General features: G+C 49.4%; 1 protein-coding gene across 1 annotated transcript; it reads right to left on the bottom strand.

Moving 5' to 3' along the window:
* Positions 1-305: 305 nt before the first annotated feature.
* On the bottom strand, positions 306-17,416 carry MREG (melanoregulin). Its single transcript, XM_075027906.1, has 5 exons — positions 17,307-17,416; positions 12,591-12,750; positions 3,888-3,978; positions 2,005-2,168; positions 306-1,625 (listed from the first exon to the last, which is right to left on the bottom strand). The coding sequence occupies exons 1-5, from the start codon at positions 17,399-17,401 to the stop codon at positions 1,491-1,493; spliced, it is 645 nt and encodes a 214-aa protein (XP_074884007.1). The 5' UTR covers positions 17,402-17,416; the 3' UTR covers positions 306-1,490.
* Between the last annotated feature and the right edge of the window lie 6,765 nt (positions 17,417-24,181).

The raw sequence follows: 24,181 nt of genomic DNA, 5'->3' as shown, positions 1-24,181 counted from the left end.
AAGTGCAGCTGAACTTCTGCTAAAAAAAATATAATAAAAAAATCAATGGGAACTGGGCACCTAACTCCAAATCCCACTGAAATAAATTTCAATCCCCATCATCTCCTACAAAGACTTTGGTCCTAACCTGGCAAATGACCCTACTCTTGCAAGTCAACGGACAATTGTAAGCTTGTGGAGAACAAGTCGCAGAGGCATATGGTCTGCAAATACCCCAACCCTTTTGCTATGAGCAGTCAAGATAAATGTTGCTGTCTGAATACGGTTACAGAGAGACTAAGAAACATTAGTTTTGTAATGTGTTTTGTTTATTAAACTCAGTTTTCACTGATGTCTTGAGCTGACAAAAATGCTTCCCAGGAAGACTGACAAACAGAAACAATTAATAAATATATATATATTTCAAACACTGTAGGTAGAAACAAATAAAAGCTCTGTTTTGCTATTTTGGGAGGTCCTGTGTAACCAGCATTTTCAACTGGCCAATTAGCAGCATATGTGTTAAACAGTGGAGAACTTCCACTTGTTTTTAAATGATCAAATCCAGTGTTTTAAAATTATTGCTCATTATCAGACAAAACCCCAAGATATAAAGAACGTTCATTAAAAATCCTCATTAACAGCAGGGGTAGTATATATTGACAGTACATGCAGCTTTATAATGGGATTTTTTAATGCAATTAAGACCAAAACTTTCAGAAATTGATAGATGTTGGGCAACCAATCTGAGGATATTACAGGAGCCAAATTCTCAGCAGCTCTGACCTTGGCACCTTCCTAAAATCTACCCTAAGATGTCAGGCTGAGCACCCCCCAACACAAATGCCTCCAAACCACTAATGGCTGGGGATAGAGCACCCAGCTGCGACACTGCTCCAAGGCTTTGCCACCTGGCATTAAATCCTCTGCCGGCTACATGCTGCTCCTGCCTCTTTGCCAAATCCCCTGGGACCTGCCCGGTGGGGCTGCCATAGGCTGGGGATGAAGAAGAGGACCAGTGCACAGAGAAATGTCATGGAATTGTAGATGACTGAGGTATTTTTCCTTCCTTGCTGGTCTTCCCGGCTGGCAGGGTCAAGGGTGGGGACAGTGGCAGGTACCAGTGGAAGGTGGAAACGCGGATCTCCTCACAGCGCTTGTAACTAGAGGCATCTCAACTTTTGCAGCTACTGGTAGCAATGCTTTGCACGGCAGGTCCCCCCCCCCGTGCCTATCATGCGCACTACTCAGCTTGAGGTCTCCCACCAAGGCTATGCTACGGCAGTTCTTGCTCCCTTCTGCTTGGGAGCACCTTGGGGCCAGCATCTGCCTTCCTGTACCCTCCTGGTGGGGCACAGCTCGCTGACCTCCTCACTCTGCTCCGGCAACCCCACTTGCTTCTCTGCAGGAAAACAAGGAGCGGCACTACTTGTGCTAACCCCTCGGCAGAGGAGCCTGGTCCTGGAGGGAAGGAAACCCGCTGTCCGTCTTGCACCAGCAAGGCATGTTCCTCAGGGCATCATGACAGCAATACACTGGGGGGCCTTCTGGCTATCGTCCACTCTTTCCCCGCTGGGTCTCTTCGGATACACCACACTGGCCATCTTGAAGAACTCATCTGCAGCATCCAGAGCTATGAGCCGATCCTGCCAAAGCAATGGGGTTTTATAATCACTACGGGCTGCTTTGGGCAGCTCCCTGGTCAGGGTCCTCCCTCCATGCCTGCTCTCAGGTTAAGCCAGGCATTAGGCCTAATCTTTTCCCACTTCATTAATTGGCTGCAAGAGCACCCAGTTACACAGGCTTAAAGGAACTTGGTGGGGGCAAATTCATGGTGCTACAGCAGTGACATTTCCAAGGAAGCTGAACAGCCAAACTGTAAGTGCAACATCTGACAGGGACGCCCCAGATGCCACCATGTATTTGAGCATCCTCTGGTGCAGTTCGCCTATCTGCTCCCCTTCGTCTGAGCTCACTTGCAGAGATGGGGGCAGTGGGGAGGAAGGCACGCTCGGAGCTACTCACCACCACAAAGAGGTAGCGCTCAGAAAGCTCCCAGCTGGTCGGGAAGATGTTTGTCTCTTCAGACAGCTTTAACAGGAAGTCCCGGGCTTTGCCCATGTTCTGGGAGTCACTAATGATGCTGAGTTTGGTCACTGACAAGAGGGAGTCTGCTTCCTTCTGGAAACCTGGGAAAGAGATGTCTTACAGAAATGAGTCAAATGTGGGCAGGGTCATCTCTGAGTCCTCCAGGCTCTTGCAAGGCTCCTTATTCCCACTCCACCTTGGGCTGCTGCGTTCCCTACTTGCTAAAACAAACTAATGTTTCCTTGAGGCATGCTCCGTGTCTGCACTTGGGGCAGGTATGAGCTCGCTGGTGGGGAAAAAAACCCCATAAATCCACTTAGAGCAAGTTTGTTGCTAGTCTTCCAGAGAAGGCAGATGAACATCCGCACCCAGGGTGTTGATTTAGCTCTTCCATGTTCTCATGCTGCCAGAGCTTTCGGGGCTGGTGGGGCTTCCTGAGCACCCCAGCAGCTACGCCTATATGTTGTTGGGAGGTAACAGTGATAAAAAAACCCGTGGCAGTAATGAATGCATGGGTAATTGTTCCCATAGCAGTCAGCATCTCTTATAAGAAGAGTATCCAGGGAAGGAAAGCGGGAGGAGAATGAATGCAGGGAACTTTAGATGTAATGGCTACCATTAACTCTTAGTTCAGCTCCATGGAGCTGGTGGTGATGTGTCTCACCTGAAAGCACTTATGGGGAAAGAGTGGTGGTCTTACGATTAAAGCACAGGTCTAGATAACAAAAGAGAGCAGGTTTCACATCTGGTTTCATGTCATGCTAAGGCCAAGTGATCCCTGGCCTTGAGCTTCTCCACCCTTTGCAAAACAGCTCCAGAGCCATTGCAGATGTGAGGGAGATGTGGGAGTGCTTTTGTCAACCTGCAGTAACAGATGTAAGGATGTCAAGTGATCCCTCCCATGTTTGGGCTGTACAGGCTGCGTGAGCACCTGGGTGAAGATGAATGCTGATACATAGTTATGAATTTATAATGTTCCTCCCATCCAGATGCCAGAACAGCAGGTAGGGCAGGAGCAGCTGAGATACCCATCTCTCTTCCTCCCAGTGATAATATCCTTGAACAGCCCAACAAGTGTGCTCAACTCACACATCCTCCTCTCGTTAGCTGCCAACCACCTCCAGAGCATGATGCAAGTCACCAAGCTGATGTGCCGGTAGGGCACATCTCTTTGGCCCAAGTGTCACATGCTGTGTGCAATGTAATTGGGAAAACCAGGTCACACCCGCCACTGCCTTCTCCAGAGGAGCAGCAGCTGAGCACACAGGACCGGTGGGTGCAGTTCACTGCTTGCAGGCTAGGAAATAGCCGGAGTAGGAGGGCCACTGTTGAGCAATTTCATCTGGTGAAAGAATACTTCAAATTCACTTAGGAGAAAACAACGTGGGTGGTTTAGCTCTGATCAGCTGGCATGGGCTAAGGAAGGAAAATAGATGTATCATCTGTGTTCAAATCTGAAAGGAATATTCATTTCTCCCTGCTTATCTTGTTTAGAAAAACCCAGGGTGAACTCCCAGGTATCCCTGCTAAGTTTCCACAAGGAAGCTTGAAATGGATGACTGTGCATGCTATTATGGGCTCGTGGGCTTTTTGACAACCCTGCAGACACGGTGGCTCTGTCTCCTCCTGGCCGTGCCTGAGCTCTGGGGAGCCTCCCGCAGGCTCTCAGCTGCCATGATGGCACTGCTCAGCAACCTTGTTTCATTTTCCTCCCTCTCTCCTCTACCAGCCCGATTTTGTGGAGCCATTCCAATCCTCAACCATCATGGGACCTCTCATTTGGTACCACAGAAATGACATCCTTTTGTCCTCTAGCTTACCTAAATCCTCCAAAATGTGTTTCCACCTGCTTCTCACTTCTTTTCGAGTCTGCCGTAAGGTATAAATATCATAGTTGAGCTTCTGCCATTCCTGCAAAGCAAAGGGATAAGAGACACTCAGTCATTTGCATGTGGGGAGGTCTCTGCTGCTTTTCTAGGAATTTCAGCTTTTAGAAACGGAGCCAGAGTTAAACTGTTGATGTTGGCACTGAGGGATCCATATAAAGGTCAATGGCCAGGCTGCCGTTGTCCCTGGAAGAAATTACACTGACTAGCATAGAATATTTTAGCTTTATATTTATATACAGCATCTCTGTATCTTCTCTGCATGTACACAATAGGCTTCCAGTTACCTTGAAATGGGATTACAGAATTTTAGGCGTGGCCAATGACCAAAGTGGTCAAACAGGGAGAGTATAATTCCAGCTCTGTGCTGGAAATTATAACACTGTCCTAGGCTGGAGAACAACATGAAATTCTAAATGTAGCTCATCTGAGAGACTTCAGTCTTCTGGGTCCAAAGCCCTTTTCCCCAAACCTTGACACCCCAGCTAGTATCAAAACCTGAGGTTGTGAAAATACCTTATTCAGCCTCTATAGCTCAAGAAACCACAACCACATATCAATAATTACCTTCTATAAACTATTGCAACACCTTATTTTCATATCCTTGCAGTTACACTGGCATGGCACATTTTCTTACAGCTGATGATAGCCCATGGGAAACAAAGTTTGGAAAAAAGTTACTGCTCTCAGTATGCTCACACATACAATGGCTTCTCCAAACTGTTCAGCCCTCTGTTTGGCATTTAACTGGAATAGACAGGTTTTCAAAAGTACTGGAAAACAAGAAAAATAACCTTTTTTTAAAAGGCTTGGTACCCTTTTTTAAATAGCAGAGAAGAGGGATGCAGGAGGATGGCTGAGGGCTGAGCTGGAGTCATCTGACATAATAACTATTAGTGGCTGCTAGTTGCTGCAGTTAATGCTTCACTTAACTATAGAGCTTAAATCCTTGCACTTGACCTCAAGCTTTGTATCTGCATAATGGGACACTGTCTAAAAGCAAAGGTTTTGAGGTTATTTATTAAAGTTATACCAGCACAACTAAACACATCTGTATAAGCATGCATTCCTGTGGAAATGCATGTATTCTGCAAGAAAACCAGGAGTACTTTTGCTAGCAGAGTTTAATCAATGCACACACTACAAAGGATGCATCTACAGAAGCATCCACACAGCAGGTCATAACATCACTCAGATAATTTCCCTGCACTAACATCCTTAATGAATCTCATTTCTCAGCAACAGAATACATAGATGGACTCTTACAGAATAAACAGGTGTTAATCTGTGCCGTCTCCCTGGGACTTTCCTACACGACATACTGGGTTCAAAGGGGTTAAACAATACCCATGAAGGTCACCTGTGTGTTAGAAATCCCACTGTTTTTCTGATACCTGGTGCCTTAAAGAATTGACTTGATTCGATAAAGAGTTGGAGATTTCTTAGTGTTTTTTTTCCTGAACCTGGCTGACACGCCATGACTGCAGAGAATTAAATGACAAGCCTGTTTTCTTGTTCAGCGATAGCTGCAGGAAGCCCTTGGAGATTATGCTTTGGAAGAAGCAGCTGGCAGGGTTAAGACACCGATGAATTCAGGTCAGGAGAGCAGGGGAAACGCAGCTCCACCTGCAGCCGCTCGCTCTGCACCGCTCGTCCTCCCGGAGAGCAAAATCCCCTTCATTTTTAGCTTTGTGTTGCTGCTGACCACTAGCTAGCTTTGCTGATCAGAGGAGCGTTTCTCTCTTGACTGCAGTGATACTTGAAAACAGCTTTACTGTTTGCACAGGAGGGCACCTGGCTGCCAGCGCAAGGCATCAAAACATCTCTTCAGACCTTTGCAAAAGAAAGGAGGCAGGGACCAGACTCTCTTCTCTCTTGACACAGGCTCATAGCTAGGAACTGAGCTCCTCTCAGTGAAAAAGAAAAGAGGGGCTTTATTGTATGAAAGCTTGGTGGGAAGTTTACTGCAAAGTTGAAAGTTTTTAAAAAGAGAATAAAGGCTGCACGATGCCTTGCTCCCCGCTGGCAGGGATCCCTCAGAAACATCTCAGCCTGCTTGTGACCCCATGGTATAAGCAGAAAGGAGAGCAAACCAGTCTGGTCATGCTGGTAGGGAAATAAGCTGCGTGTCTCTGCCCTCCCGCAGAGATAAACAAGTGCTTTAACGCAGGCGATCAATCAGCACAGCCACTGTGATTCCAGGCGCGCTTCACACTGCTGAATTAGTGAGCTGGGGGGTGGGAAAGATGCTCCTCTCTCCAAAACCTGCTGGCACCTGGCAGCAGCTTTCAGGGCTGAGGGATTTACCAGCTGTGGGAGTGAGCCAGACTCCTCGCTAAGCTAAACGGCGAGCAGTGCTTAGCATGCAGGGAAGCTGCTCCTGATTTTCTCTGGATTAACAGCAGTGTGTTTTCCTTTGTCTGTTTTTGTTTTAAGGGAATCTAGGTTATGGCTTTCTTGTACGTCATAGTTAGAGCTGCGTTACGAGTACAGTGCATATTTAGTCCCGGGGGACCTCTAACATTGTCCTGTCAGTGAAGAATTTGGGGAGTGTGCAAAAGAGCAGCTTTGGTACAGAAAATGATGCTTAACAGTGGTGCCTGGGTGGGACCTCTTGTTTTGGTGGGATTTCTTTTGCCTGAGCATGGAGCTGGATGCATTTATATTTCTGTAGAGAAAGCTGGGAGGAGGATGCTGCACATGGTGCAAGTCACTGAAAAGCAACTAGTGACAGCAGAGATTATCAGGATCAGGTTGGGCAGCTACAGGCTGAGCTCTCAGAGGGTCTTATGCCCTGTTCTCCATCAGCCTCAGAAACCACTGAGTTTTCTCAGGTGATTCCTTGTAGCAGAGACATCCTAAATGCTGTGGCCAGGGGGCTGTCCTCTGTGTTGCTTTAATGAGGAAATAAAGTTCAGAGCATCTTTCCATCCCCAAAATTATTCTAAAAAGCATCTCCCTTTAGCTACACAGCAGAGGAAGAGCAAAGCTTGTCCTGCCCATGTCTCCACATAGGAACGGGCAACATCAGAGACTTTGAGGAGGGTGTTCCCCATGCACATCCCGTGAGTCACCAAGATGTGACCTGTGCAGGGAGCGTTTGGTTGGGGCCAGACAGCATCACGAGGCTGAGGCTGCTCAGCACGGATGCTGGGCAGCCCCAGGGCGGGCAGCCCCAGGGCAGGCAGCCGGGGCTCTGCACCAAACCTCGCTCTTGCTCAGCCCTCACTGCAGCTGTGACAGGGAAGGCTGCTGCGTACCAGGGCACCGGCGAGATGCAGGACAGGGCACACTGGTCCTTGAGCAGCCCTGGGCAGAGCGAGGCCAGAGCAGGCTGCCCTTTGCGCCGCATCCTGGGCTGGCTCCCCCCCGCAGCCTCTTCCAGCAAGGTGTCTGAGACTGTATGCAGGCACAGGACAAGCAGCTCTCTCCCAAAACTTAGCATTGTTTTGCACCTTCTGTGCAACTCCATTCCCTGTCCCATCTTTTGCAAAATTAGGTGTAACTTCTGGGGCAGTGAGGATTCACAGTACTGGGAAAGTACAGCAGAAGACTGGTCTTCACCACACCCCTTGGTGTTTCTACGGGTCTGGGACATCCCAGCGATGTATTCAAAATCAATCCTTTAAGAAAAAATACCCTTTTGCCAAAATCTGAATTAACCACAGGAAACCAAAGCAGGTTGCAGTTCCTGGCCCTGTTTTTTGCAACCAGTTTTGCCCTTTTAAGCCTATATAGCAGGGCACAACATATACCAGTGGGGGCTTGAGAAAACCCTTTGTGCGTGAGTCAAGAATATTCCGGGAGCAGCAGGGAAACCCTGCTGCCTCTCTCCTCTGAGTGCTCAGCCCTTCAAATATTTAGCTGGAAAACTCCCCCAGACTCTCTAGTGTGATATACTAAATCTGCAAACATCAAATGGAAGTGAGGAAATGCTGAGCATGAAATATAAGCCAGGTTGGTACATAACCAAGAGCTCTGGGAAAAAATGTGCCAAGAGAACAGGCAAGCACTGTCCAACTTTTCATCCCTGCTCGTATGGAAATTTCCTAATTAGCAGGTAGCTTTCCTCATGTTGCTAAAGCACGCCTCTACCAAAGCCTTCTGCTTTATTCCCTTAAAAGCAATTGGTGTCACCGTTCTGTTCAAGAGTTATTTTGGAAATGAGGTAAAAACAGAATTATCAGGGAAAGACTGCAAAATACCAGTCCAGGCAGGTACCACGTTGTGTCCAGGGATGCTCCTGCTCTGGCTCTGCGACTGGCCCCACTGGAAGTAGTTGAACAAATACAAACCCTAGATCCATGCTCATACATTGAATCATCGACAGACATCTCAGCTTAGAATAAGCTTAAATTGGATTCAGTTTTAAAAGAGGCATGCAGGCATTAAGAGGGTCGGGTTCTGGGCTACCCGACTGGCATCCCCAACCCTGCACAAATCCCATCATCTCTCCATGCCCCAGCAACAGCGTGTTGCAATACTGACCTTCTCTGTAACCTGTTTAAAAAAGAATAATCCTGTAGAAGAGCAGGAGGAAGCAGGAAAATAGGCCTTGTCAGCTTGTTAATTGGCTTGCCAGGAGGATCATGCCAGCATACCCCTCTGCTAGCCAGGACCCCAGCAGAGATGCAGGCTGAGGAATTGCCTTTGCTAGTGGGCTTTATGAGCCCACCTTCCCCCCAAGGGAATAAGCCAAAAGAAGAAAGAAACACTGCATTTACAACAAGCCACAAGAACAGTGTTTTTTCCTTGGTCATAATGCAAAACCCCACCTTTAGTTTCTGTTCACAGACATGTGGCGCAGCTGCCCTAAACCTGGCTCCTTCTCTGAAGCCAGTATTGGTGCAACAGCTCAAGCTCTGCTCATGGCTGGGTAACTCGACAAACCCCATCAGAGGACATTGAGGCACCGGGGCCACCACAAACTGGACCTCATGGAGGGGGCTATCTGCCACATCACGGACATAAGCCCAGCAATAAGCCCAGTGCAGCTCTTACTGTTAATATTGGAGGCTTGCCGGAGCCACAGTAGTCCCCATTCCCCATAAAATGCTTTCCTCCACGCTAGCAGGGTACGTGCTGGATCAGTGACTTGGCCTGATCTATGCACCTTCTTAAGTAACATCCTGTTATGGACCTCGAGGTCCTCATTTCACTCCCAGATTTGGAGTTTTACTTTACACCACAACAGGTTCAATGATGCTGCGGAGCAGGAGCAGGAAAAAAATATTTCTCTCATAGTTGAAACATTGACCCCAGCTTTCAAAAGCTTTGACAACAGCTTTGATGTCCAAAGGCTGCATCAGCTTTACCAGCTCCCTTAAGCCAGCCCTTCAGCTATGGCTTTTCTGGTTTTCTCTGTGCACACCCTCCCTTGCCCACACTTTGCTTCCGCAAGCACATCATGCTCATCAGCCTCAAGCAGAGAGAAATGTGAAGCTGCAAGTTGCTTAGTCCTTATGATTTTAGGAGGCTCCAGTGAATCTTGCCTTATCTACCTATTGCACGGTGGGTTTGGCAGCCACTGGGTGCTCCAGCGGGCTCCACCACAGCCAACGGCCCTGTGAGCTGTCACTCCCAGCACATGGCACCAAGCAGGACAAACAAGTGGGTGTGAAACAGGGTGCTCCTGGGACATCACGGTGCTTGCGTTGAAGAGGTTGCTGCCCAGGTTCAGCGAGGAGCAGGGTGGAGCAGCCCTGCCATCCTTACACAAGCTAAGGTCACCACGAGTTTGGGCTGGAGCTGCCAAATTTCCCAGAGTGGGGCTGTTGGGCAGGGGCAGGGAGAAGAAACAGCTCCACATGGGTTGGGTGTTGGTCCTGCCCCATGGCGGGGGCAAGGAACTGACCCCAAGGGAGGACACCAACGCTGTGAGTTGCTGGCAGCCCCACCATGATTGATCTAACATGCAGAAAATTGACTGAACTACAGGATGCACTCAGTGTCCAGCACCTGGCCCTTTGCATACACAATTTGGTTTATTTATTTACAGTGATCCACAATCCAGAGGTGCCCAGGCCAGGAGACAGCTGTCCCTGGACCATGCCCGCTGACCTCCAGCACTGTGCCGATGGCACCACTGCATCCTGGCCCACTGCTTCTCCTGTCCTAGCTCACAGCACCTCATCACTCTGTGAACAACCATTTTAAAAAAAAGAAAATACCCAGGAAAGCAGAAGTGGGTTAGCCAGATTAAGAAAAATGCGATATTGGTTTGAGGCTGAGGTGGTGCCGTACAGATAAAGCACACATGATGTAGAGCAACCTGGTCTTTGGGATCCTTCCAAAGTCCTGTGCTAGGAAATAACTAAGATAAAGGTGGGGAATGGCAAAGCATACAGTTAAGTGCACAGCATGCCAAAATATCTTTGTTAAATGAAGGAGCAGAAATACAGGGAGTAGTTCTCCTTGCAGTCTGATTTTAACCAAGAGAAGAAAAGGACCTATAGTTTCATAATGCTTATGCACTGCACAAAGAAGAAACCATTCCCCTGTCCCCTTTCCTGCAGCATCCACACACTCTCCCTAGGGACTTTGGGAGCAGAACAGCTCCCAAAGCAGATTATGGCTTTTGCAGCCCAGTCCTGTTTTGCAATTAGATTTTTCTTCTCTCTCTGAGGGCTAAAGTCTCATAAAGAGGGGAGGGCAATGCAGTCTGGCCTAGTTTTAAAATGCTCGCTGGAGTAAGGAGAGATTTCGGCACCCGGGGCCAAATGCAGGAATGTTGGTTGGCTTTGCCAGCCAAGTCCCTCCCTGTTCTGCCACCCAGAAAAAGATGCAGCTGGAAATGGCAGCAGCTTGCCAGGCTTACATATCATGCCTCAGTTTCCCTAGCTGTGAAAGAGAGACAGCAATCACTAGCTGCAAAGGGCACTGTGCCATAATTCAAATCAAGCATATCATGTGTTTGCTTTCTTCAAAGTCAGCCTGATGTCGTACTCCTCAGGCTTTTTGATTAATTGCACTGCATAAAAAAACAGGGTATGTGATCTTACATTTGTTACGGAGAGGAAGGCCCATGCTCTTTGTACTTTCCTTTTTCACTGGCAGGCACGGCGACTGCTCAGACCCACTAAAAACCCTATGGATATGCTGAAGGCACAGAGAAAGCAGTGGATTTAGGACAGGTAGGCACACTGTGTTTAGGACAAGCAGATGCAGGAGCGCTCTCCTGCTCACCCATAACTGATGCTCTCCTCTGTAACCTAAGCAAGGCTGACACATAACTCTCCTTTGCGTAGGAAGACATCTTTTTAGCAGCCCATCCACTTATGATACCGTTTTATAAATAATAAAAGCTTTTACAAGGCCTGCCTCATAGGAGCCCTAGATCAAGCTAAAAGGCCGCTTGAATGGGTGCAGGCTGAAATCAGGAGCTTCAGCGCTGCCATGAAGTACACCCAGCTCTGCAACAACTCAGGAGCGGTGCAGCCTCCTAAATGGAGTTGTCCTCGTTTCCTTCAGCTAATTTGGGCTGGATGAAGCTCCCTGTCTTCTCTAAGACAAGCAATTGCAAGGTAGAGAAAACAGCGGTGGGGAGGGAAGAGGACATCTTCAGTTGTAGCTGTAAAGGTTATGTGCAGCCATGAAAGCATTGTTACAAAACCATCTATTGTAAACACCACGATTAATTCAATTCTCATTAAAAAAAAAAATTAAATAGGGATTCCGGCCAACTGTATACAAGGACTGCATTATCTCATTTTCAGTTTTAAAAATTGTAATTTTGATCTCAGCTGCACCTTTTGAGTTTAAAGCTTCTGGTGAAAGCTGAGCTAGCTTGTGGTTTAAGGGGACTATCCCAGGAGGAAGAGTTACAGTCTTGTGGTGTCTTGGATGAAATGGGATCGTGTTGAAATTAAATGTGAAGCCTCCAGGTTTTCCTGCAAATATTTTGAAGTCTTAAAAGCAATCAGAGAGGGGAAAATGTGTCACTATTTGCTAGAGCCTGCTCCTAATCAGGCCACTGAAATCTCCTTTGCGCCGAAGTGCTTTAGCAAAGGAAATCAGGGCTGCAAAACAGCCTTTACGTAACAGCAATGATTTTTCCCTTCTGCGCTAAGAGCTGTGCCAGTTCTCCGCTTCTCAATAATTGCCGTACAACCCATTAGAGGAGTATTTAACTTGACGCATCACTGGACCGGCAGCTCAGCTCCAGGCACTGTCATTGCTGGGGAAACTCCACTGCAGGCAGGGCTAATGCCAGTCTGATCACAGAAAGGCCAAACCAGGGGAATATCAGACAAAAAAAGCAGCCTGTGAAGCTAGCAAACTGAGCTGGGGATCCCAGTGCTACCAGTACATGTTTGCAGGTAGTGGTGGTAGAGGTGCTTGCAGGGCCATCATGTATTCCAGCTCCGGGTGGCTCTCCTAGCTCAGCTGCCAGAGACATCCCTGAGCTTCCCAGGGATGAGATGGCTACAGATGTATCCACACCCGATACAGAATAAAATCTGGAGGGTGATGGAGCAGATGGGAGGACCTGATGCCTACGTGAGCCATGCTGGGGGACTTCGGGGTCTTTATAGCGGCTTAACAGGTACTTAAATAAAGGCACTGCCAAAGCATCCGATGAAAGCACCGAGCCTCAGCCTGCAGTGAAACCAAGCACAAGGAACGGCACCGCCTCACCTCCGAGTCCTTGTCCAGCTGGTTCCTGACCACGATCATATTGTACAGCACCCGGTCGTCGTCCGCCTCCGTGTGGGTCATGTCATGTGGGGTGCTCCACAGGTTCTGCTCCTCGTCCCGTGCCAGCGTGGCTCCAAAGGAGGCGTAGGGGTTGTTGTTACTGCAGAGGGGGGGAGAGGTGAGGCAGCGTTATCTACCGCAGCATCACACTGCCTCCTTTTACCTTCCCAGGGTAAAGTGCCCATTGCTATGGCATCCCCTCTTGCAGCCCAATGTCCTGCCTGGGAGAGGGGAGGAAGAGGAGTGGGGAATGGGAAGAAAGTTTTTTACCTTAGCAAACATTCTGACCACACAAGCCATGGTTCAAAACAGGCAGTGCTGCCATGAAAGACATCAGACACACAAATTTACTAAAGACACCAGATATTATTTGAGCAGCTAGGATGGAGGAACTGTGAGCATCCATCTGCGAGGATGAAGAACGGCATCTCCCCATTGCTCCTGCAGACCCCTGCCCTGCTTCCCATCACATCTTCCTACCCTGAACCCTGCATAAGCCCCCCCCAGCCTCTCCAAGCTTAATGTGGGAACAGTTCTAATTAACTAAGACTCAAAAATGCCAGCAGCTCCAGAGGGTATTTTTTCTCTGCCTGACAAACCCTGCAGCCGTGCCAAGATCCCAGTGGCACAGTCTGTCCCCACAGAGACTTTGTGTGCAGAGGGGTATGCTTGAGCAGCAGGCAAGGGGATGGCTGCATGCAATGCCTTTCCCTTGGCTCTTGGCCAAAGAAACAGCTTCTACCCATCTTCTCCTCAAAGGCAGTGCCATTGGGCATGGTTTCGGACAAAATGGCATTTCGGACAAAACACAAGCCACCTCTGCTGAGGGAGCTAGGGCTGATTAGCCCAGGGAAGAGATGGCTTGGGGGCATCTCATCCATGTGTGTAAGTACCTAATGGGAGGGAGTGAAGGAGACGGAGCCAGATCTTTCTCAGTGGTGTTCCATGATAGGATACACATTGAAATATAGGAAATTCTGTTTAATCATAAGAAGGGTGGGTGAACACTGCCCAGAGAGGTTGTGGAGTCTCCATCCTTGGAGACATTCAAAACCTGACTGGACACAGTCCTGGGCAACCTGCTCCAGCTGACCCTGCTCGAGCAGGGGTTGGACTGGATGCTCTCCAGAGGTCCCATATCCACAACCATGTTACTGTGTGACCCTACAGCTCTATTTTCTCCCCAGCAGCCCAAACCCTACCAAATCAAGCAGGCAATCCCTGCAGGAGCCCCCCACCCCAGCAGCTCCTACCTGAGAGGTACAGTGATGCACTGAGCTGCGTAAGTACCTGTGCCAAGGCACAGAAAGGACATTTAGCCCCATCTCTATTTGGGGATGGAAACGTCTTCGGCCTGCTTGTGAACTCCAGGCTTTATTTGCTTAGTGGTCAGCAAAACAGAGCATCATCTTCCGGGAAGGCTGTCCCCACCAAGGCAAGGAGCTTTTCTCTGCACTGATGGCTGTTCTGTGTTTTATGGCTTTATGTTGCTACTGGAATGTGCATTTTTTTATAGGGTTATTTAATTCTGCCGGGAGAACTTTTAGCAGACGATTTCCGTAATTTTTCTAATCAAGATGTCGAGACATTTGAGCAGCACAACACATATGGAGAAATATTTTCAGCATTACACAATAGTCTCATCAGCCATCCTGTGGCAATCCCTGCTCAGTTCTTGTTAGAACAACCCACTGTTTATTCTATTTGCTACCCAAAACCCACTCCTTTCACAAGGAACCCATCCATTGAAACCTCAGATAACACTGCAGGCGCTTTAGCCATGACATCAAGCCATAAAGAAGATGTTAAGAGGAGCTCCAGCACGTAGATAAAATAGAAAAAAATTATTCACATCAGCATTCCTGCAGGAAGGTTAATTAGACTTTCAACAAACCAAAAACCTGAGCAACAGGTAACAAGGGAAAAGATAATCTCTTATAATCTCTCATTAAACACAAGCAAATGAACGTAACTGGGAGGGGGTGGATGGCATAACTCAGCCATTCCTACACCAGAGCCAGCATGGGTACACTCAAAACATTTTTCAAATGTGGAGCAGACAGGATCCCAGCCTGGAAGAAATCATTCAGGAGCCAGCTGTGCTATCAGCATGAGTTCGGTCCCATCCTGCCTTCGACAGTCTTCTTCCTACTCAGTGACTTGTTGGTACCCTTAACACCTGAATTACTTTATAAACCAATATCTGGCAATAACACTAACACATTTTAGCTTTTACATGCCACTCCCTCACGGCTTGCAAGGCACTTCCCATCACATCTCTATTTCCAAACCACGGTACAGAGCATCCAGCAGCCTGTAAGGGATGTGGGCAGTGCCCAGGAGTCAGCAAATCCATACAAGCACGGAGAGCTCTGCCAACAGCGAGCACTCCCAGAGCGTGCTGGACTTCCAAGCAACATTTAAAATGAAGAAATGGGAGGAAAAAAAGGAGCACATGAATGGCAGCCTGCTTTGCAGGTTACAGGAGTCCCTGTGGGATCAGAGGGGACTCAGACAATTTCACACTCTGGGCTTTATCCAGAAAATGGTGAGCACTAATGTTTCATCGATAAATTTCTGCTCCAGGGGCCTTTCAGTCCAGATTAAACTCATTTTGGGATTTGGAGCCCAAATTCTTGGTTTATTTGCATCTTGAGGACACCATGTGAGCCAGATCCCACCTTTCCACATCAAGAGACAGCCAGGCAGCCTGGATGCTTTGCTGCAGCAGCCCAGCTCGCTGGCTTTGTCTGGGGTTTCTTTTCCCGGCCCCACACTAGCGCTGTGCCTACATCTGTGTTCCATCCCCACCTCCATGCACAGCGCTGACTGCTCTCGCTGGCCTCGTCACGGGTTACAGCCAGCCTTGTATACGCTTGGGTAATATATGCACCTAATTATACACATATTACCTCCTCCTCATTGCTTCGTTCTTTGACATGTTGAATTTATGAGGCTGCAACCACTCTGCTTGGGGAAAATAAGGTGAAAAGTCATAAAGTCAACATTTCAGTAGCAACACCAGCTCCCAAAACCTAAAACTCAGCTAAAATATCTGAAATCTCAAGCAAGTCATTTCTTTTAAACAAGGCTGCAATAAAAAAAAAAAAAAAGACAGCAAGCATGCTCTTGCAAGATCCCTGCATTTAAATAAAACCTCAAAGCCTCCTGAAGAGGGACAAGCCAGTGATTAGGCTGTTAGCTTAATTACGCTGGCACACTTGTGCAAGAGCAGGTGCCTTTTGAATGCCCAGCATTTATACAGGCTTTCCTACTTATAGCCAGCATTAACTGGATCACCGGCAGAAGGCATGTTACTAAAGAAAGGTGTCCGGTGAGGGACAGCCACCCCGGCCGGCTAGGCAGCAGGAAGGAGCCTCTCCGCCTGTGTGCTCGGCTTTCGTTAGGTTAATGCCAATTTCCTGGGCTGGAGGCCCCATGCTCAGGATTATCTGGTTATTATTTAGGTAACTGCTTTAACAGAACAAAATGAGGACATTTCAAGCCCTGTTGCTGGCTCTGCTATTCCCTGATACCTATGTAGGCCACACCGGGAGCATCCCCCGCTCCTTCTTGAAATGCCTCTCTCCCACCAATGACACAGGGAGGGCACAGTCCCTGCCCCGTCCCAGGGCTGGAGTACCCACTGCGGGCTTCAGCTGCAGCCAGGATCCTGGCTGGCAGCTGGGGAAGGAGGCAGAGGTGCCGCACACCCCACAAACGGATGTTTTGCAACACGCAAAACCTCCTTACGTGCTTGCACAGCTCACAGCATTTCTCCGCAACTCCGGACTTCATCTTTTCATGCCACTCCCACCCCCAAAACCTCATGGCTCCGGGCACAAGACAGATGCAAGCGACAGCAGGAGAGAAAAATCTGCTGTCTAGAAATAAGCACGCGTGCTGCTTTCACATAAAGCCGGCTCCAGCAGTGCTGGAGTCAGTGCTCCAGTCAGCTCCTTTCCAGCATCCCCAGCCCGGGACCAGAGCTGGGACCTGACCCCCTGCCCAGCGATGCGGGGACCCCCCTTTTTGTTCAGCGCCTCGGCCTCCTCTGTCGAAATCCCACCGTGGGAAGACAAAAGCTGAACGGTACCTACGGCAAGGGGCACACGGGAAACACCGAAGAGAGCCGGCTCTCGGTTCAGCTCGCTAAAACTTCACCGTAAAAATCCCCACGGCACGCAGCAGCCCGGCGTGCATCGTGCCACGAGGTGTCAGAAAGAACCCGGCCCTGTGGCAAGCCCACCCGGGCGGAAAGAGAACCGAAAGCCGCTTGTTACCGCCGGGAGAAAATCCCCTTGGAGCCTCGACCGGCTCTCGCAGGGGGACGGCCAACTCCTTCACGGAGAGCAGCGGTTGTAAAATCGCTAGAAACTGTAATTTTTATTTTTATTTTTTTTTTGGGGGGGGAGCGGAACGGGGCTCGGCTTGACGCGCCGGGGCAGCCAACCGGCGGGAAAGGGCTCTGGGGTCCAGACGGAGCCGGCGTGGGGGCGAAACGGGGCTCACGCGTGGCTGTGGGCCAGCGGCGCGACCCATCTCCGGTGGGAACATTCCTCCTCCTGCGCAAGGCGGGGGGGGGAGGGCTCAGCCCCTTCCCTTCAAGAGGGCTGGGTGTTCGGGTGAGGGGCCGGGGGTGGGGGGGGTCCTCACCTGAGCAAGGGCTCCTTCTCGGGGGGCGCCGCCGCCTCCCCTCCGCAGCATCCGCAGCATCCGCCCAGCGAGCGCAGCCAGGCCCGCAGCCCCATCGGCGCGGCCGGAGAGCCGCGCTGGGCGGGCCGGGCTGAGCCCTCCCCCGGCCCGGCAGCGCCGGCGCCGAAGGAGCGGGGCAGTGCCGAGCTCCGCGCCCGCCGCGCCTCCCCCGCCGCCCTTCCCTGCCGGCAGCGGCCGCGGCCGCTCCCGCGGCGGCTCTGGGCGGCTTGGCTCAGGGCCAGAGACCCTGCGCCCTCCTGAGCCTTCCCGCGTCCCCCCGCACCCTCCCGCGCCCTCCTGCTCTCTGCTGCATCCTCCTGCAACCCCCTGCATCCCGCTGCACCCCTCTGCCCTCCCCCACATCCTGCTGCACCCTCCTGTGCCTTCCGCATCCTCCTGCGCCGTCTTGCATCTTCCCACACCGCCCTGCACACCCCTGCACCCCACTGCATCCTGCTGCACCCTCTTGCATCCTCACACACTCTCCCGCATCCTCCTGCACCCCTTTGCACCCTCCTGCAATCCCCTGCATCCTCACACATCCTCCTGCACCCTTTTGCGCCCTCCTGCAACCTACTGCACCTTCCTGTACCCTCCTGAACCATCCTGCACCCTCCTGTGCCCTCTTGCAATCTACTGCACCCTCTTGTACCCCCCCGCACCCTCCTGCATCCTCCCGCACTCTCCTCAATGCCCGTTTCAGCCGTTCGCAGCCTCCAGCCCTCGCCCCCCCCCCCCAGCTGAAACGGACCACCACTGGCCATCACAGCATGGCCAGAAACCAGAAATCCCCCTTTTTCCAATCCTCCTCACCACCATGCTTCCAGGCTTGTTCCCGCTTGGTTTTCAGGACACAGGGCTGTGATCCTGGGAACTGCAATGGGAAATGAGGAGGAGCTGATGGACTCGTCCGTCTCCCGGTGCAGGGGTTTTTGGAGGAAAGAAGAGCCTAAAAGATTGTTCCCTTCCCCTTTATTTCTCCCTTTCTAATGATGAATATTCCTATCGCATGCCTAGCTCAGACCCCAAGGAAGAAGAAAAAGCTTAACCACTGAATTAGGATGGTCCTGGATCTCATGTAATCACCACAGCTTTGACTGCATTTCAGAACAGACCATCAAGCCTCAGCCAGTCCCCACAGCAATCACTCTTAAGTGTGGCTGGCCACGCACATCCCAAAGAGTCATTTAATTTTAGTACAGCAGCTTCCTGACACCACTGAATTTTTTGCTTATCCCAGCAGATATAATAATATAATCTACTATATCCTCATGCCCAGCACACGCACACAAGGAAAGGTGAAATAATATCAATTTGCACTCACGTTTCTCCCCCTCTTTTCAATTCCAGGGCTTGTTAATTCATCATCAGTGAATTTATGGCCCCTCGGATGCCCAAGAGCCCTGGAAAGTGAAGTTCTGTGCTAGACAAGGCACAACCATTTTGTAACAGCGCTGCAAAATGCCCTAAAGGAATGTACTCAGCTCGGGGACTTTGTAGCATCCGTCTCCAGCCCTAGTCAGGTTTCCCTAACAGTTATTTCATGAGGGGATCAAGCACGGAGGCTCACAGACCCCTGCCAGGGTGCAGAAGGGGGAATTCAGCTGGAGCACATTTCGGAGTCAACTAAATTGCACAGACACTGCAACCATCACACGCAAACCCCGGCAGCATCGGTGGTGGCTTCCCTTATGGACTCACCTCCCCTCTCCAATTCTGTATCCACCAGAGGACATGGGAGGTGGGAAACCTCTGGGCACCTGAAAGGCAGGGGCTAAAGCTGAAGGTAGAGGTATGTGGTGCTTTGCAGCTGTTGCACAAGGACTGTCTAAAGTGTCTAACCTTAGTCTTCACATCTGATGCTCTCTGAAAAGCACTGGAGCCCAAGAGTTCTCCATCTCTCTCTGAGATCTTGTTTGCTCCCAAATGCCTAGAAATAAACATTTCTGGTAAGGAGAAGAGAAACCCCACTGCCAGAATGTGGGTGGGCTGCTTCCCCCACCCAGGTCCAGTCCCCTCTCCAAATTGCTGTCTTGGGAACAGCAGACAGCAACAAATTCCAACAGCAAAAGCTGACAGCGCTGCAAAGCTGATGGGACTGCTGGGATCCCGTTGGGAACCGTCTGTGCCCACAGACACCGAAATCACCATCTGGTACTTTCGCATGCACCACCTGGGGAACCCACTCAGCCAGGAGGGCTGCAGCGCTGGATTGCAGTGCCGCCAAGGTGAGTTGGGACGTTCAGGTCTGTTTAAGGCCATCGGGTAATGAGAGACCAATGGCTCTACAGTTACCAATGAACTGGAGACAATGATAAGCTGTTGGTGCCACTATCATCAGCAAATAAAGTCGTAAGGTGAGCCAGGAAGCACAGAGAAGCCTCTGGTCCCTGTGTGGGGAACAGGAGAGCTCAACGTGCTCCACCACGGATTCTCACCTGACTTCTTAATTTAATTTATTCATCAGCCCAATAATCAGCCTTCCCATCTTCCTTAATTAAAGGTGAAATTATGGGAGAAGGACTTGTTTCTTGTTGTTTCAGGAAGATCCCAGGGCTGGAGCTTTGCTCCCAGCCAGGGCTTTCAGCTCCCCCATGTGCTGTGCATCAATCATTCATAAGGAAGGATTTACAGCAGAATGGGCCGGGGGGGAGGCAGGATTTCCAAGTCACAGGCGCTGTCCTCTGCAACTTCCTCCTCTGCCCTTGAGCTTGCCACCGCCTGCCTTTATTTCTTCTCCAACCTTTTGTGTGCTTAAGCATGAGAATAACTAGCCGACGAGCCGGCTGCTATTAAAAGGATCCAGCCAGTGGCCATGACACTTACTTGCACGGGCACAGATGCACGTTCCCCAAAATAGTCACTACTGCAGAGATTCCCCTCTCCCTCTCCTCTCCCTCACTGGTTGACCCACTGGGTCTCTCTTTCATCTGGGATCTCTTTTCACATGAGCACTGTTTTTTTTTCTGGGTTGCAGATGCCAGGGAGCAGGCAGGGACAGCCCCAAACCCAGCCGAGACCTCAAGGCACAGTTATAACACACAGAGCCATGCGATCAGCTGAGATATCCTTGATTTGTGGCTGACTCTCTTCCCTACAAGATTTATCCCATGCCCTGCTGCTTGTAAGCCAAGAGAATTATGTTCTTCATTAATTTAAAGTCTGAGCCCTCTAGGTTTAAAAAGAGCCTTGTAGAAATACCAAGTATTTGCCAATTCCTTTATTCCTCATTGTGATAATAAATCTTGTTCCTTTTCCATCAGAGAACAAATAAACAGGGGAAAGTCTCCTGAGAGCCGAAGCCTTACTAGGGTCTTAAAAGCAAATAATTTTTTTCACAAGGTAAGAGAAATTTCACCAGCTTCTTCACAGTGTAAATAACCCAAGGTGATAGAGCTAGAAGTGATGCTCCGGGGAGCAGCGTGCCTTGAGTGTTTCAGCCGCTCCCCCTCAGGCACTGTGGTCCCATTATATTTTCATATCACGGCTACCTTCTTAGTGGGGAGGGACTCTGGGGTGGAGACATTTGCACCATATTTATTTGTTCCTAGTGAGCAAAAGCCTGCTGGTTACAGACTCCTTTAACTCCTCAGTGTAGTTATCACCTAAATACATGTCCCCCAAGCTCCAAGGCTGTCGGGTAGGAAGGATGATGGTGTCAGCCCCATCCTGGATCAGTATCCTGGTGATGGGGAGGTTGGCCCCAGCCCACCCAGCCCTCCCGTGGCGGCTGCTCACCCTTTCTGCCTGCCCTCTGTGTATCCTCCCTCCAGCGTGGTCCAGCAAAGAGCTGCAGAGTCAATCAAAGCTGAAATGAAATGTAAAACAATTAAATTTGTAAATTAAATGCAGCACTGCAACGGGGTGATTTGCCTCCTTTTCCTTTAGCTCCATGCCACATGCAATCCATTTGCAAGGTTCAGTGCCACAAAGCCAGGACTGCATAGGATGGGGCTCGGCATCTTCCACAGGTTGTGCTGAGTAATCAGAGTGATGTTGGGTTAAATACAGCCCTGGACATCACCAGGGCTCCCGTTGGGGTGGGAGCAGTGCATTCCTTGATACATTGGATTTCTTTTCCCAGGCTAATGTCTCGGAGCTCATTACAAGCAGTAACGATAGTGCCAGCATGTGCGTTCGGACCCTACTTGTCCCAGTTGCTCTTGGGGAATTGCCTGGTGTTCAAAATCTCTAAAAATGAGGCTGCATAATTCATGCCACAGCACTGCTTTGCCCAAATCTGAAGGTCAGTGTGTCCCCTCCTTTACAAGCAGCAAACCAGTGACTTGGCTGTGGGCAACAGAATTGCTGCAATTTTAAGGTCTATGTTTAAAGACCTGATCAAAGGGGCATCTCCACTACTGGGGAAAGAGGATTCAGGACTCAATTAATCTATGATAGGTCTCGTCCTGCAGCGTCACCGCTACACAGCTGCCAGCAGCAGCAGGCAGAGACATCCAGCCCAAGGAAAGAAGGGGAACAAGAAAACTATGAGTATCCCAAAATCCTTCAGGTGCCATGCATCTTCTCGGCATCTTGAGTTTAGCAAGATGTGGTTAAGTGGCCTCCCTTTCCATCCATACCTAGTAGCAACCGCAACAAAATTCCCTCATGAGGATGCAGCTGGCCTGAGCTGGGGTTTTTCCTCAAATTCCTCTAGGTAGGTGTGGGAAGGTGACCTGGAGTGTTTTCCAGGTAGGGGATTATCCACAGAGAAGGTGGAGAATTGAACCTTCTGAGCAAGACATTTTGTAATTGTTTTAGTGCTCGGAACCTCTAAAATTGGGACACCCTCTGAAAGATGCAGCTCGGTGTATCTGGCAGCGTTTGAGCTCCGTGGGCAGGATCCTATGGGCAGAGGCTGGCGTAGGAGTGGTGTAACCTGGAGGCAAGTGGGACACTGACTTCACTGCAGAGAAGGAGGGTGGAAGGAGGGTGAATGACACATCATTAGGGAAAAGAGAAGACTCATTATGACTTTTAAAGCCACCCAGGTAGAAAACCAAAGGGCCCAGAGTTGCAGAGGCTGGGCTTAAAATACAGTCATGGAGAAAATAAATGAGAATTCATCTTCCATTTGAGAAACAGGTATAATTAATTAGAAGGTGTTTATGAGTTTTGTAACACGTGTTTTGTAACTTCAGGAAAGGAAGCCGGTTAAGATTTCTCTGAGTGAAATTAAGGAGGAATTTTCTGCCAGAAAGTTTTTGCTGGGGACAGCATGAACACAATTACAGAGCTGGGCTTGCTCCAAGAGTGACATTTGTGTTCTGGATAAAACGGAGCAGCTCTTCCCCACTGGCACCAAAACAAGGTAGGAGGGGAAAGGAAATCTTCAGAAATATCAAAGCACCTGGCTAAGGTGATGTCAGATGTTTTGTTTTCACAAGGCAATCCTCTTTTCCTTGGATGTCAGGTCATTACACTGAGAAAAAGAATTCAGTGTAATATTTACTGATGTGCAATGAAATGAACCACAATAATAGAAACAAAGTGGCTTTTTCCATATCAAGATGAGACATTTCAGCACTGTGGAAATGACAGCGCTGTTGGTGAAAAATACCACAAGTGATGCAGGAAGACTGACAGGAGTCTCATTTGGACCTTTTTCCCAAAATAAAGATTGATTTATTATTTTTTTTAAATAAATTTCAGAGTAAGATGCATTCCCAATGAAAAAAACCCCAAACATCTCTCTGGATATGGTCCCAGAGGCTGCAGTGAAACCCCAGTGGCCGAGCAGGGAGGACGGCTGCGCACTCAGTCAGGGCTGGGAATGCCAGTGGTGGTGGAGCACAGGGAGGTGTCAGAAGCACTCGAGCGAGTACCTCTTTATTTTCCAAGGATAGGAATTGATCTCCTGGCCATAGACAAGGTTAGGGCTTAGCTTGCTGATGCTGTTTGGAAAAGCAAAGCTCTGGGAGCTGGTTTGCTACTGCATTCTGCAGAGGCACAAAGGTGGGGAGGAGGCAGAGCCAACAGGCACAAGACTTCAGGAGAATAGGTATGGAGGGATGCCGGTATCTTATGTTCTCCTTTTCTGCATTAAGGTTAGGGTTTGGAGGTCTATTAATTCAGGACTCTGCTATATAATTTAAATCCACAGGGCCTGTAGGTTTGGGGAACAGGCTGGGAAGACCCCAGGGTGCTTTGGTATTCCTTAAAGCGTACAGATTTAATAAGTGGGTTGGCAGGTATGATGGACAGTGTCTGATTCTCTGTGCCTGGGGTATAACTCACATTTGGGCTAAGGCTCAGCAATCCCAAGGTCAAGGAGAACAATTTATTGCTGCATGGTGCAGGGTCGTCAGAGATTAACTGTCACTTGGGGAATATAATAAAGTTGGGACAGGGAGTCAAAGGCAGCTGAATCCAGCATGACAAAGGCCAGGAGAGCTTAGAAAAAGACTGGTGCCATTTGCAGCCCACGCCTGGCTCATATTTTCTTTTACTGTAGGCACTTGGTCTCAGCTGTAGCCAGAGGATAACCAGTTAAACATCATCTGTATGTTGCCTATGAGAGCAGCCGGTGCTATAGGGACCTCAGAGTTAGGAAGAGGGCAGGTAACTGAAGCCCAGGACATCATCCCTTCCTGTATGCAGTCATGCTCTCAACAAAGTACAGGCAAAATTAGAATACCTAAACCCCAAAGAGGCCAGACTCTTGCCAGATGCTGCTAGACACTGCAGGTTATGGAAACACGAAGGCCTTCAGCACTTGTGGTGCATTTTCTCTTGGTGCAGATATTCACCCCTGGTACAATTAAGCAGCAGGTGACCCAAATGAAATATTCAGGACACAACCCCAGCAAGTTCGACCCATGCTTTGATTCAGC

Source organism: Buteo buteo, chromosome 5, assembly GCF_964188355.1.
Source record: "Buteo buteo chromosome 5, bButBut1.hap1.1, whole genome shotgun sequence".
Classification (NCBI taxonomy): domain Eukaryota; kingdom Metazoa; phylum Chordata; class Aves; order Accipitriformes; family Accipitridae; genus Buteo; species Buteo buteo.
This window is presented reverse-complemented; position numbering and strand designations above follow the sequence as displayed.